Source organism: Sarcophilus harrisii, chromosome 1 (genome assembly GCF_902635505.1).
Source record: "Sarcophilus harrisii chromosome 1, mSarHar1.11, whole genome shotgun sequence".
NCBI classification, from domain to species: domain Eukaryota; kingdom Metazoa; phylum Chordata; class Mammalia; order Dasyuromorphia; family Dasyuridae; genus Sarcophilus; species Sarcophilus harrisii.
Window position 1 is genome coordinate 351,904,155 of NC_045426.1, and position 15,474 is coordinate 351,919,628.

Here is a 15,474-nt window from a genome sequence, read left to right on the forward strand (position 1 = left end):
GAATGTTGTCAATGATCTTTACTTGTAATTGGACAAATAAAATAGTATTGTGTTTAAAAAAGTCACAGTTTGATAGACAAAATGTAAGCAACTTATGAACAAATAAGTTACATATAGGATAAATTAGAAATAATCAATGGAGGGAAGGTGCTGGCATTAAGGAGGATAAGGAAAGGCTTCTTGTAGAAGGTGAGATTTTATCCTTTTACTTTAAGGAAACCAGGAATCAAACATGAGGAAGGAAAACATCCCAGGAATGGGCAGCCACCAGTGAAAATGTCTGGATTCATAAGATGGAACTTATGCTGAGAATAGTAAGATCAGTGACACTGAATCATAGAGGTCATTAAGAGAGGGACAGGTATTATAATATAACAAGACTGGAAAGATGTGGTAAGATGACCTGATTTTCCAAAGGTCATACAAGTGCTATGGTTAGGAAGTTGGATTTAAACTCAGGTTCTCTGACTCTGGGAGAACTCCAGATCCTTCTTTACTTTGTACTATAGGAATATCCTCTTCTAAGCAAAAATAGGGGCTTTTTTTTTTTTTCAAATAAAAAAAACAGATTTTAAACATTTCCTAAGACATGAACCTATCACCATTAAAGCCTTCTTCTGATTATTCATTACAACCTTGGAAATGACTCTGGATTCTCAAACACATTGACCATAAGCAAAATCTCTAATAGGTGGTACGAAGCTGGAAAACCTTCAAGCATGGGTTCATTCTTAGATCGGTCTAGATACCAGGAGGTTGTTTAAAGGCAGAATCTGTTCACTTCAGCTATTGGTAAAACATTCTGCTAAGTAACAGATCAGCAAAATCTTCAATACCCACCTTGAAAGGATGTCCTCCACAATGATGAAATCATCAACCTTTTGCAAGATTCAGGTACTGAAGTACAGACTGATTGAATTACTATATAATTGAGGGGCAGTCAAAGCAGCAATACATGTATCAATATGCAACTTCTCTTCTCATTATTAGTTCAGACTAGGAAAAAAATTGAGTATTCACTTCAATACTTTCTGTAGCTTTCTGCTATGAATATGAATCCTACAGAAGAATAATAACCAGAACTTTAAATTATCATGATTTCTTTATAGAGGAAGTAAATTTACTAACCTATATCACCAAGAGACAAAAATGCTAACAACCTTTGAGGCACATTTATTACCTATTCTAAAGGCCTCCATATGCTAGAAAGAAAATGTTAGTAACATCATCATTTATGGGTAAGGTGTGTTTTATATCCCTAGTGCTGATGTTATACAATAGGAGTATGTTTCTGCAACTTTAATGAGTGTTTAAAACCACATATTCTTTATTACAAAAACATTTCTTGCCACAGAGCAATAAATTTAAAGGAACAAAAAGATTAAAAGAAAAAAAATCACTATATTTTTAAGTGGGACATACTACAGTATCGTAAATTATAAATATTTCCTCTATTCATACTTACCAATTTAAAATTATTTATAACAATTAATAATTTTTTCTACACAATGCAGTGGGAATAATTATTTTCCTAAAAGAAAACAATGTTTTGTCAGTTGTATTCAATTTACAACATTGAAAGTTGGTATCCTACAAATGACATTGCACAAGTGCTATTTTAAATTCATAGTACAGCTCAGGATGGAACATCAGAGATGCTACAGTCCCCAGATAGGTATGCCGAATGGTTACAATAGCTCTATGGAACCAGACTTCAATGGACGACTGCTCAAAGTCAAATACAAATGGTAATCCTGCCTCTAAACTTCTGTTTTTCATGGCTCATTCTCCATATGTTATTCACCAAGGAATATATGTTAAGAATTGTGGGCTTGTGGTTTTTTTTAAAAAATCCCTCCCCTTCAACCTTATATTCCCACATTGATTCCCAGCTTTTGGAAAGGACTATGGCTAAGTTGTCTGTAGTGGGTTTTTCAAATCTGAGGAATTTTGTTTACTAAAAGGTTGAAAAACATAGCTTATCTACTGAGAAAATTAACAGCAATAGCATTTTCAATAGGAAATTCTTTTTTTTAAAGGACTCTGGACATTCATTTTTTACAATCTCACTTTTATAAAAAAAACTGAATTTCATCTTTAACAATAATAGTGCCACATTTTAATAGTATCTATCTTGTACAATATGACTCAAGTCACTTTATAGCTCTGCTACTAAGGATGTATAAATCTTGGGCTATGATTTCTAAGCTCCTGAAAGTCACGGAATTACTTCTAATTGGCAGAGATTCCTAACACTTAAAACTAATGCTTCCTGTCTTTCTCTATTCCCACCTTTTCTCTCCTCTGGAACATCCCAAATAGATGAAGTCACAAATCCATTTTTTAAAAAGAGACTTAAAAATACATTTCATTGTTATAGTTCTTTAAAAGCTATCTATGAAAAACAAAAAAGGGAAAATGAGAGGGAAAGGGGAGACAGACCTGAAGAGAAAAATAAGTTGGAGATAGAGCAAGGGAAAGCACCACCACAAAAACAGGATGCTCAAACATTTCTTTGGAGGCAGACTATAGATCGAGAATGTTGTGTAATTTATTTTGTTCATTGCTTTTCTTCTTGAGAAGGAAAAATTCTTTTAAAATTTAAAAAAAAAAATTTTTTTAATTTTCAAAACATATGCATAAATAGTTTTCAACTTTCATCCTGGAAAACCTTGTGTTCCAAATTTTTTTCTCCCTCTCTTCCTGACGCCTTCTCCTAGGTGACAAGCAATCCAATATATGTTAAACACGTGCAATTCTTCTGTACATGTTTCTGCAGTTATCATGCTGCACAAGAAAAATCAGATCAAAAAGCGGAAAAAATGAGAAAGAAAACAAAATGCAAGCAAACAACAACAAAAAGTGAAAATACTATGTTGTGATCCACATTTCCTCCCTGCAGTCCCTTCTCTGGGTGCAGATGACTCTCTCCATCATAAAACCATTGAAAATGGCCTGAATCACCTCACTGTTGAAAACAGCCATGTCCATCAGAATTGATCATTCTATAATCTTGTTGTTGTACAGTGCTGTGTACAATGTTCTCTTGGATCTACTCACTTCACACAGCATCAGTTCATGTAAGTCTCCCCAGACCTCTCTGAAATCATCCTGCTGATCATTTCTTTCAGAACAATAATATTCCATAATATTCATATACCGCAATTTATTCAGCCATTCTCCAACCTTTGGGTATCCACTCAGTTTCCAGTTCCTTGACAATAAAAAAAGGGCTGCCACAAACATTTTTGCACATGTGGGTCTTGGATGGAGGCTCAGTAGAGACACTACTGGATCAAAGGGTCCAGTTTGATAGCCCTTTGGGCATAGCGAAAAGGAAAAATTCTATAGGATAATGGAAGAAAATCTACCCAGGAGTAAACATGTAAAAAACAAAAGATGTGAGCAATTTTTTGTTTTTTAATGAACGAACTCAAAATAGATACACAGGGAATGAGGAAACAGAAACAGGCAAAAAAAGGAGTGAGATGGTGAACTGGGGAGAATGAGTATACATGAAAGGGAGGGGAAAAGAGCAAAAAGGACAAGTGCCAAACAAAGAAGGAGACAAGAAGTGTTAAAGTCATGGCAGGACAAAGGAGAGTGCAGGGTGACACATTATTGTCCAGTACTATAGTATACTGAAAACTCAAGGAGCTCCTAAAGGAAGGGGTTTGCCTGGTGCTATAATATACACTATATACTATGCTATACATAGTACAGTAATGTCCTACACTACATGACTTCAGCCTGCCAAGCTTTTCAAATTCTTTTTCTGTCTTTTTAATCTCTCTCTATCCATCCCTCCCCCATTAGGCAGTCAACTATCATCATCAATCTGAGCTGTTGGCAATGCACAGCACTTCCTTGTATTATATCAATCCAAATACAGACCACGCTTTCCCCAAATATCTGACTTACATCAAACCTGAAGGCAGCCTATAATCAAGTTGTTACTGTTATAGATACAGCTGAACCCTCCACCAGCAGCAAAAGTGCTACCACTTTTTGCTTCTCCATGGACAACATGCACCAAAGCTGGAACATGGACATGCTCAGAATGCTACGTGGGCTCTGCCCACAGGGCATCAAAATTAGGAGGACACTGGCAAATGGGAGAAAAAGAAAGCCATGACATTTGATTTTTGCTGTTGTTCAGTCATGTGACTGCATCTGGAGTTTTCTCAGCAAAAATGCTAGAGTGGTTTACCATTTCCTACTCCAACTCATGTTACAGATAAGGAAACTGAGGCAAACAAGGTTAACTGACTTGTCCAAAGCTAGGAAATATCTGAGGCAGGGAACTATTCCAGGTCCAGCACTCTTATACACTGCACCATTTCTGTGTGGTTAAATTATAAATCTTTCTTAAGATTATGAATCTTAATGTAGTTAAATTACGAATCTTTCTAGATGGGTGTGCTCCTCTCCTCCCCCTCCCACTCCATTGGCCTCCCAAACAATTGCATCCAGTGTCCCTGGTAGGGTTTCTCCACTCCCAAAATCTTGTACCTCACTCCCCCCAAATATTCCCAAATGAATTTGTCTTATTTCTTGTCCTGGTCAACGAATTTCTAGTTCCAGATTTGTCCATCATAGAAATCTTTACTGATGGTGATGAAGTAAAGTAGTACTTGCTTTCCTTGCTTCCACTGACTCCTAGCATCACCAGCTGCTCTTTGTCTCTTAGAGATATCAACCTCACCGCTAAACTTTCACTCCCTTTCCTTTGCATCCCAAAAGTCTTTTGGAGTTTCCCCTCACCAAAAGTTTTAACATGGTATTTCAGAAATGGTTCATAGAAAATTTGGTGGTACAGGGTAGCAGAGATAGAAGATCTCATATTATGGTGATGTCTCTGAACCTTGTGCCTCATTAAGTAGAATAACGAGGAGGGAAGAAGCTAGTAAAAACAATACTTTTAGTTTCCTCATCTATTCTAAAAATCCTTCCCGCCCCATTTGTCATCATAAATATCTTCTCTTGGAGATATGGGAGAGCATTTTCCATAATTTCTACTTTTCAAGGACTAAGTATTCTTAGAATTTGTCCCTCTGTCTCTATCTCCCACTAAGAACATTTTAACTAGCTAATCCAACAAAATAAACTTCTACATTGATCACATATGAAAATGTCTGTCTCGATGCAAGGATTCGTCATTTCTCATTCTCAGCCAGAAGGTGAATGGGAGGCTTTACCTACCTTCCTTCTCCTGAACTCATGGTTTATCAATGGTTTAATCAGAATACTAAAATCTTTCAAAATTGGTTTTTATCTATAATTACCTCCTATAAATTGTTATACTAGTTCTGAAGTCTTTCCAGATTCTTCTGAAAATGTCCATTTCATTATTACTTGTGGTACAACAATATTTCATTTCCTTCATATACTACAATTTGTTTAGCCATTATTTAGTTGGAAGACACCTATTAGCATCCAATTAGGGCCTACCAAGAAATAAAATAATAGGATTTCTGGAGAGCTTTAAGATTTGTAAAGCAGTCTACATAACTTTATCTCATCTGATCTTCACAACAATTCCTTGACATATTTCCATTTTACAGATGATAAAAATTAGGATTGAGAAAAGTTAAGTAACTTGCTCAAACAGCTAATAAGTAATTACACAATTGTTTGAACACAGGTCTTCCTGACTCCAAATCTAGTGCTTTATGTGTTACACCATTAGATATGTGCCTAAACAAAAGGAGCTACTATAAATATTTTTGAACATATAGAAACTTTCCCTCTTTCTTTGATTTCTTTGGGCTATAGACTTAGTAGCTATGATTGAATCAAAGCTTTTTTTGTACAGCTTGGTAATTTGCTGGTCACAGTTTTAAACTATTTTCTTCTCTAATTTGTGGTTATATGTTCTATGGATTAACTGTGTTATTTACTTATTTTTTTAGGGAAAAAAAGGTTTATTTTAAATAGATTAGTGTCTTTGATGTAATTTTGCATAACGATTTTTCAGTGGGAACAATAGCTTCTACTCTGCTATGGACTGGGATATCATGTTTATTATAATCATATCTAAAATCAGAGTGAATGGGCTCTGAGTTTTTCTCTTATCAATAAAAGGCATGGGGTTTTGAATGTCACAAAAATGAGGTACTATTTTTTGCTTGCTCAGAGGTCCTTCTCAGGATCTGACAGCTTGAAGGAGCTGAGAAACTATATAGGGCTATCCTCTCATGTCACAAACGAGGAGATGATGCAACAGTTGTAATTTCACCAAAGCAACTCAGCTGTTTGCTTATTCTCATATAGCTAAGGTTAATGAATGACCTTCAAAAAAGTGAGTGCTAAGTACATTATACTATATTCTTGGAATAAGAATAGAAGGGGCAGTGGTGGGAGAAAAAAAAAAATCAAAAAAACTATAGAAGACACATACATTCTTTATACACAGAAACTACTTAGGGTTTTAGTTTAGTAAAATGTACAATGAATCAAGAGAGAAAGAATTGAACTCTATTCCGAAGAGGCTTCTTTAACTTAGATATGTCAATATCTTAAGTTCTAACTCTCAACTGTATATATAAATGGGTATTTAAGGTCAAATAATCTCCATGGTCTCTTCTAGCTCTAAATCTTATGATCCTATAAAATAAGAAAATCATGGCAAATAATCTAAGTACCTTGGGGAAAATGTAATACCATTCAAGATATTTTTAAAGGAAATGTGTTGGTTTTTAGAACATAAGGATTAAACCTCTTTCTTCTTCATCTAATAGGATTATAGACAACTCCAAACTGTGCATACACTTTGATCCAGAAGTGCCACCACTGGGTCTATATTCCAAAGAAATCATAAAAGAGGGAAAAGTACCCATATATGCAAAAATATTTGTAAGTAGCTCTTTTTGTGGCAATAAGGAACTGGAAACTGAATGGATGCCCAACAGATGGGGAATGGCTGAATAAATTATGGTATATGAATGTAATGGAATATTATCAATATATCATATATAATCAATCAATATCAATATAAAACTGATAAGCTGATTTTAGAAAGGTCTGGAAAGATTTGCATTAACTGATCCTTAGTGGAACAAGCAGAACCAAAATACATTGTACACAGTAACAGCAAAATCGTAGGATGATCAACTATGAAAGACTTGGTTCTTCTCTGTAAATCAATGATTCAATCCCAATAGATTTTTAGATGGAAAATGTCATCTGCATCTAGGGAGAGAACTATGAACACTGAATGTGAATCAACATATACTATTCACTTTTTTCCTTTAGTGGTTTTTCCCTTTTATTCTGATTTGTTCTCTCTCAACATGACTCATAATTGATTCTTTTTTTTTTTAATGAATACATATGTATAACCAGAAAAATAAATTAAAAAAAGAAAAAAGAAAAATGATTGGGAAAAAAATAAAGATTTGATTCCATTTGCCTATGTCTTTAAAAACATTTTTTTTGAAGAGGTATCTACAACTATTTCATTCTTTTATTTCGTTCTTTTCTATCCTTCCTCTTTCCCCCAATTTTGATAATAAAATAAAAGGTAAAAATCTTCAGATCTACACACAAGTAGAGGATATGAAAATTATTTGACTGGGGTAGGATTTTTCATCATGATCCCTCAATATTAAAGGGGGAAAATCCAGCTTCATTAATTATACAAAATGAAGTACAGAGAAATTTGTCCAGGTTCAAACACCTAAAGGCAGAGAGAGGGCCAGAATGCAAGTCTCCTAATCTTATCCCTTTATTAGTTCTGGTCCCACAAAACTATACTATCACCACACCAAGATTTGCCTACAGATCCTTGGCAAGCCACACCCTTCTACTATAAGAAGTATCTTGTCTAAGGGAGAAGCTGGCTTAGTTTCATGGTCTCTTTTGTTAGTAATGTCATATTGTTTTAATTGCTCACATGATTCCTGATGGGCAAGTCAAAGGCATTAACTTTATCTCCCTAAGCACTATAAATTCATTGTCAGCCTACCTGCCTGGTTTATGACACCATTTCACAACACATCCTAGGTTCTGTCCCTCCCTTGTCTAGAGAGTGTTTTTCTGTCCTAGTCCCAGCTTCCCATCCCTCTTCCTGGGATCCCTGGGCCAATGCCCAGACTTAACACTTTAAGACCAATTGTACACATATAAAATAGCAACTTGGTATCAAATTATCTATAACAGGATTATTATCAAAATGCTGAGGCTTTCTCCATTTAGCATATAGCCAAGTCCCAAAGATAACTTCCAAGAGACACCATGGTCCTGATCTTGAATTCTTATATACTCGTCCTACCTGTCTTATAGTACATTAAGTATTCCATTATATTCATATACCATAACTAATGAACATACTCCAAATTTCCAGTTCTTCAGACCACAAAAAAACTGTTATAAATATTTTTGTATAAGTAGGTCTCTTTCCCTTTTTTTATGATTTCTTTGGAATACAGACCTAGTAGACGACGACAACGACGACGACGACGACTACTACTACTACTACTACTATTGCTAGATCAAAAGTTATGCACAATTTGACTGCTTTTAGACATACTTCCAAATTGTTCTCCAGTATTGTTAGATCAGTTCATAACTCCACCAAATGCTTTTTTGTGTCAATTTCTACTTACTTGCCCTGTTCCCACTCCTCCACCAAAGGTTCTAATGACTCTTGATATAGGTCAAACCAAGAGAAGATGGGACTAGGCATGAGGAAGGGCAAGTGAATTTTTCAGAATAAATTTGTACATGTTACTGTATATAGTATACATAGAGAAACATTTTACAACTATAATGGGTAATTTATTTATTTCTTTATAGTCAAGATACCCTTCATTTTATGGCTCAGATATATTCCACAGGACATAATATAATTGATATAGAAAACTGTTCTTGTAGTCAAAAAGATCTGGATTCAAATCCTGCCTCTTTAACAAATCAACTTTGTGATCATGAAGGAATCACTGAATCTCACTCAGTATGCAGGGTTGCCAATCAGCATTAATGGAGGGAGATTCTAAATCGGAAATTCTCATAATTAATGGAATCACAATGTGAACCCTTATAAAAAAAAAAAAATGTTGCATTAAAGTTAACCACACAACATACTTGTGCCAATAGAATGCAATTTACTTTGGGTTTCCGTTACAAAATCAGAGATGTATATTTACAGGGAAGGGGAAAATGTCATCCACTTTTTCCCTGGAGTGAAACAAGGTATAATCTTTTAATGAGAAAGGGAGTAAGTGGGTGGTTCTTGCAGATGCTTTATAAATAATGAATACATTCCTTCCATGATGTACCGAAAACAATAGCAGTTTATCTTTGCCAGGAGCATGAGATCTTTCTTTTGCTTAACTTTGAAACCTTAGAATAAAAAATCAAATTAGATCTGTCCATTATTCATGCCTACTTTATTTAAATGTATTATGATGTTTTAGTCATTGCAATCAGCATCAGTATGAGAAAAAAATGGACCCACTGGATCCAACAGAGAGGAAATTGCCAACCACTTCAGTATCTTTACCAAGAAAACCTCCATCTGGCTCATGAAGGGTGGGACATGACCTAAACTGAACAACAAAAAAAAGAAAGTCATAGAAGAAGACTCCCTGAGATCCCTTTCCCAATCCCTCTACTTGGTGTGGCTGCTAACAGTTAAAGAATGATGCATAATAGAATAGCATCAGGGGGTTAGGCTTAATCAAAGAAGAGTGTATAGAGTAGGGTAGAAATCAGATACAGTTTAGTCATTAGACTTTCTTCACAAAAATATTCTTCTCTACTAACATTAAGTGACAGAAAGTTCTGTTTGAGATATATTCATCCTAATATTTTCTTTTTAGAAAATAGGAATCATATAGTCATATTAGGTTAAGCATGCAAAGGGACTTTAGAGAATATCTAGTGTAATTTCATTTTGTAATTGAGGAAATTAAAACTTAGTTTTTTTAAATAAATTGCCCAATATTACAAAGGTTGCTAGCAAGTCAGACATTCGTACCCAGGCAAGTCTTCACATTCCAAATTCAACACATTTTCCCCTCTATATAATGATACTTCCAAAAAACTGGTGGTCCATTCAGGGCAGGATTGAGCCTACTACATAGACATTAATAGAACCATATGCTAACTAAATAGTTTGACCAAGGAAAAAGCTAAATATATGTTTTTATATCATACTTTCTATTTGTAAATAATTTATTATCCCAGTTACAGATAGATTTCAAAGGTGAAAAAAACCACTAATTCTAATTATGATCAAATGCACCCTTCAATTTAGTTATTTATTGTAAGTTTTTATAACCCATACTTGTGCTTCTATAGAGATGAGCTTTTATCTCTCACACAAATACAAACTACACTAGGTTATTCTGACATTCAGTTTTTGTATGATGCTTTGTCTTTACAAGTCTCAGTATTCTCTTCTGCAAAATACGGAAACCACAGATCCAGAAACTTCTGAAAATATTAAACATTAAATTTTTTCAGCTATAAATTGGACAATAATGTACTATTTTATTTTATTATAATTGTATTATTTCTTCTTTCTTCTACCTCTTTACTATATCACTTCATAAATTCATCAACTCCCAAAGTTTCAACTATTATTATTATAAGAATGATTCTCAGATTCATTTGTCTACTTTTAGCCTCTCTCCAGTCCTCCATTCCCCCATCTCCAACTATTTCTTGGGCATTTCATGCTGCAGGAAGCTCTTCTTCACCACACTACAAACTGTGTGGTTGGTTGTTGTCCCTCTTACTCAAAGAGAACCAAAATGGCATTACTATGTTGGAGTCAAGTTATAATATGTCTAACTGTGGCTGATCAGGTCAATATGAGCTCAAAATATCTGCCATAGGTTGGACAAAAATATTCCATATGAACATCTGGGGTAGCCTCTCTGATTTTGCACATCTTTTGGACTAATTCAATTCTGCTTTGCTCATAAAGCACAGGGAAAATATATCTTCCCTTACCTCCATCACCTTATCACTTCTCTTGACTTTGTTTTTCCTTGATTTTTGAACTATTAAAAATGGCACATACCTTGCTCCAAAGATGTCTTTCTTTGCAAGATCAATTCCAGAAACAACTTTCACTCTGAGGATACGTGATTCTCCCTGTTTAGGGGGGGAAACATAAGAGAAACAATGTCAACTTTAGAAGCCACTGCAGACAAAATGATCTTCAGTGACACGACAACCCTGCCCATTACACCATCATACATACATGCAATCATTGACTCAAGAGTGACTGTGAAAAAATGACATCTGAGGCTTCTTTCACCTGAAACTACAGACATTATTCCAATTCCAGAAAGTTTCTGATTCTAATAGCAGAAATGTAGCTCAAGCTGTCTTATTAATAGCAGGGAAATAAAGCTGTTATATTATAGATATGCTCTTAATTTAAGTTCTAATTTTTAAATCAAAACATATTTTTTTTTTGGATCTCACTTCAATTCCTCAGTGATCAAATCCCCATTTATTTTTTAAATTTAATATATTTTATTTCATAAATATATTTTATTGTTTTATCCTTCCCGGTTACATGTTTAAACATTTTTAACTTTTTTTTTTTTTTTACAGTTTTGAGTTCCAAAATTCCTCCTCCCTCCCACCAACCATTCCGTCCTCCATAAAATAAGCAAGCAGATATAGGTTAAACATGTACAATTACAAAAAAACATTTCCATAACAGTAATTTTCTACTTGAATTAAAGACAATGAAAAAAAAATGAAAAAATAGCATAAAGTGCCACTTATTTAACAATTCCCTCCCTTACAAAGGTGCCAATCTCCTGTGTGAATATCCCATATTAAAGAGGAGTCTGATCAAGGCTACTATCTCCTTGAAAACTTTCTCAACAATGGATCTACTTTGCCAGAAAAACTGAAAAAGTCATAAGATGGCCTATTTTCAAAGATGCCATCACCACCCCCAAGAAAAACCTATATCTATATCCACAATACTAAGCTCATTATACATCTAGGAATTATCAATTAATCTAGCCCACATAAGCTCCCTATGTTTAGTCAAAACACCAGAACACTAGTTAAATGAGAATGACATCATGTCAACCAAAGGCAAAAGGATAGGGAAGGAAAAGAGAAGGGAAAGGGACAGGAAGACTCAATTCTTTTTTAAAAGTATCGCTTCTATTATAATTTTTGTAGAGTACAAAATGACTTCAGGATATTATAATGAATGAATCCAAGGAACATCAATTAATCATAATTGATGATGAAATTGATGGCTAGATAAGTAATTTGCAAAAGGTAACAAAGGTAGTGAGAGTCAGAGACAAGATCTTAACTCAGATATATTTTTATATGAATTCTTTGCTTCCTCTATCAAAATGCAGTTGTATGAATTGCTTCATTCTTTATACTTGGATCCCTAGTATTTAGCATAATACCTAGTACATAGTAGATGCTTAATCAATACTCATTGATTGACTGAATCTTTGACTTCCTGCTCTTTCCAATGTATAACAATCAAAGAGATGAATGACCACTAAAAGACATGGGCTGGTTATGTAGTTTAAAAGAAAAGGAAAAGAAAAGAAATACCAAATGTTATATTAGTACTTATATGGCATACAATGGAAGAACTCAAGCATATCAGTTGGATCTCTTGTGAAGGAATTACAGATAAGAGTCAACAAAATAAGGGATATATGGGTCCCCCACCAATTTTTAACACACTAAATTTAACATACTAAATTACTTTGTATTATGTGTATATATATATATATATATATATATATATATATGGGGGGAGGAGAGATACGTTGTATTTATTATCAGATTAAATAGTTCCTTAGAAAATAAGCTTTCTTTTAAAAATAAAATTATTATTTATTTTCAGCAATCATGCTTTCTCTTTCTCCAAATCTCTTTCTCCCTTCAGTCTTTCCCCTAACCATTGAGAAGGCAAACAATATGATAAAAATTATACAATTTTATTGTATGTAAGCATTTTCTGATGCAATATTTTGGGTTGTAGGTTATTCTGTAGAGAACTGAAAGGAAAGGGGAGATGGTTAGATATCCCTCCATGAAAAAAAATACTAAATATTATTTGTACACACACTGTGGAATTGGAGTGTACACAAAAACATATTGGCCTTATCTTGGTTTCCTGAAAGTAAAAATTCTAAAGAAAGATAAGGAATGTCCGTCATACTGTAAGGAAACACATGACAAGATGTGTGACTATCATAACAATTTATCAAATAAAAAAAACCAAGCTGAATATCTGTACTTTCTGAAGCATTTTATTACTTACATAAAATCATTGCATGGCATTTTGGTCCCTGGTTGTGACTTCAGAACTAAATATTTAACTAAGATAATTCAGGTAATTAAAACATTTCTCACTCAAGGGTCGCATTTTATATGTTGACTTGTTTAAGAGTAGAAAATACTGACTTAATCGATTTATGTTTTCATGCTTCTCACTTTACTTTGTTTTATTCTTTAATTGTTCTCAAAAGACTTAAGTACAATTGACTCTAACATACAGGAAGTCTCCAACTTACTTGCAGATTATTACATTCAAAAATTTCTTTTTTATTGGTTATTTGAACCCCAGAACATTTTCCCCTATAAATATAATTATTAAATTTTTGTAAGGTTATTTAATAATTAAATAAATATAGTTATTGATTCTGCTCCCAAAATAATTAAATTATTAGTTCCAGTCCAGACCCTAAAATCAACTTAATCCACTCTATAGCTGAAATAACATCTCTATTGAAAAATACATTCCATCTTTCACTTCTCTGGGCCCAAGTTTTCCCATTTGTAAATTAGGGATTTGAAGTAGATGATTGAGAAAGTTTCTCACAACTCTCAAATATAGTTTCTAATTCAGAACTCTGAATAGCAAGAAATGTGACTTCTACCATTTCTTGCTCTTTCCCCATCCTCATGATTATCCTGCTAGAAAAGAATTACTATTTCTTATATCGTCATTACCAGCTCTAATAACCTATCAGCAGCCAAAAAACATGGCAGACTATGTTGGCAGAAAGACCCTTTCTTACCCTCACCCTAACATGGTGCTAAGCAAGTTATGCCTGTGAATGTGTTTATAAGCTAGGGAGTGTCACTATGCTATTTCCAAACCCAATACACATATTTTATTCTTTATACTCTAAAGTCTATATTTATATTACTAGTTACAACCTATAAAATATTTGCATAGTGCCAAGTACACAGTAAATTTTCAATAAATACTTCCTGAATTTAACTGGAGAGACAATATTGTATAGGCCACTCAATCACTTATGTTGCATATGCCTTCCTTCTGCTTGCCCTAAATACCTTTGAATTTTCAAGTTCTTTCTGGCCACTGTTTACTAGTCCCTATATTTCATTGCCTCCTTCCTTTACCATTCACGCTAATATTGTTGTTGGTCCCTGATATTTATATCCCACCCCATCTAAGCCCATTTCTTTTCCCCTCTTAATCACTGCTTCCTCTGTCGTTCACCTAGTTCCTTTCCTTGACTGACCCCTTAAATTGCCCGTTGTTCTATTCTATTTCTAATCCATCTAATTCTTAGCTCCCTCTCTCCCTCCCTCCCTCCTTCCCCGCTCTCTCTGATCATTATACCCATTTAATGTACCATGCACCTAGATTTCCAATTAGACTACTGATCTTTTTCTCAATTTCTTTGGTTCTACTCTCAATCCAATGGCTACTAATGCTTTTGCTTTCCACCTCTCTCCCCATTTCTCTTTCCTACCCCCTCTCTCTGTCTGTATCACTTTTTCTTCTCTTTTCCCACTGTCCCCACTTTTGCCCCATTACTACCTCAGCTCAATTTTAAACTCCACCGTACCCCATTAATTCTGAGTTCAGTCACAGAAAATCAAGTTCCTACTGTACATTTCACAGAATTACAGAATCAAGACACCATATGCTGATTTTAATAACAACAACAACAAATGATCCATTACTGCATCTAATTTTCCACCTTATGAATCAACCGGACCACCCTGGAGTTCAACAATTCAACAAACATTGATTAATAAATGCTTATTAAGCACAACACTGGTGACATAATGATAAATAGAACAGAGTTCCTATTCTCAAGAAGCTTATCATCTACTAGCGAAAATGAGACATACAAATAATTATAATACAAATTTATATATCATAATTAAGAGCTTAAGACAGACCAAGAAAATGGTGACTTGAAGGTAATTCATTCTTTTCCCTTATAGTCTGGCGTTGGTGAAATAACAATACTAATAAGATCTGAAATAGCTCAGGGTAGTGGACCTGGAGTCAAAAAGGCTGGATTCAAATTCTACTTTTGACCCTTTCTAGATATATGACCATAACTAAATTTCTTAAACTCAATGTGTTTCCTGAAACCCCTTAGGAATCATTTATTTGTCATAGACCTGTTCCAAATTCCACTGGTAGAGGAAATTTTTTACAGACCTCCCTAGCTGAAGGAGGGAGAAGGAGGAAAT

General features: G+C 34.3%; 1 protein-coding gene across 2 annotated transcripts in view; it reads right to left on the reverse strand.

Annotated features, from left to right (window-relative positions):
- NEDD4L (NEDD4 like E3 ubiquitin protein ligase) overlaps positions 1-15,474 on the reverse strand; it is a 455,315-nt gene that overhangs the window by 300,294 nt on the left and 139,547 nt on the right. For both annotated transcript variants that reach the window (XM_012541477.3, XM_012541476.3), the window contains exon 2: positions 11,030-11,103. In XM_012541477.3, coding sequence (XP_012396931.1) covers positions 11,030-11,103 — 74 coding nt within the window. The remainder of the gene's footprint in view (positions 1-11,029; positions 11,104-15,474) is intronic.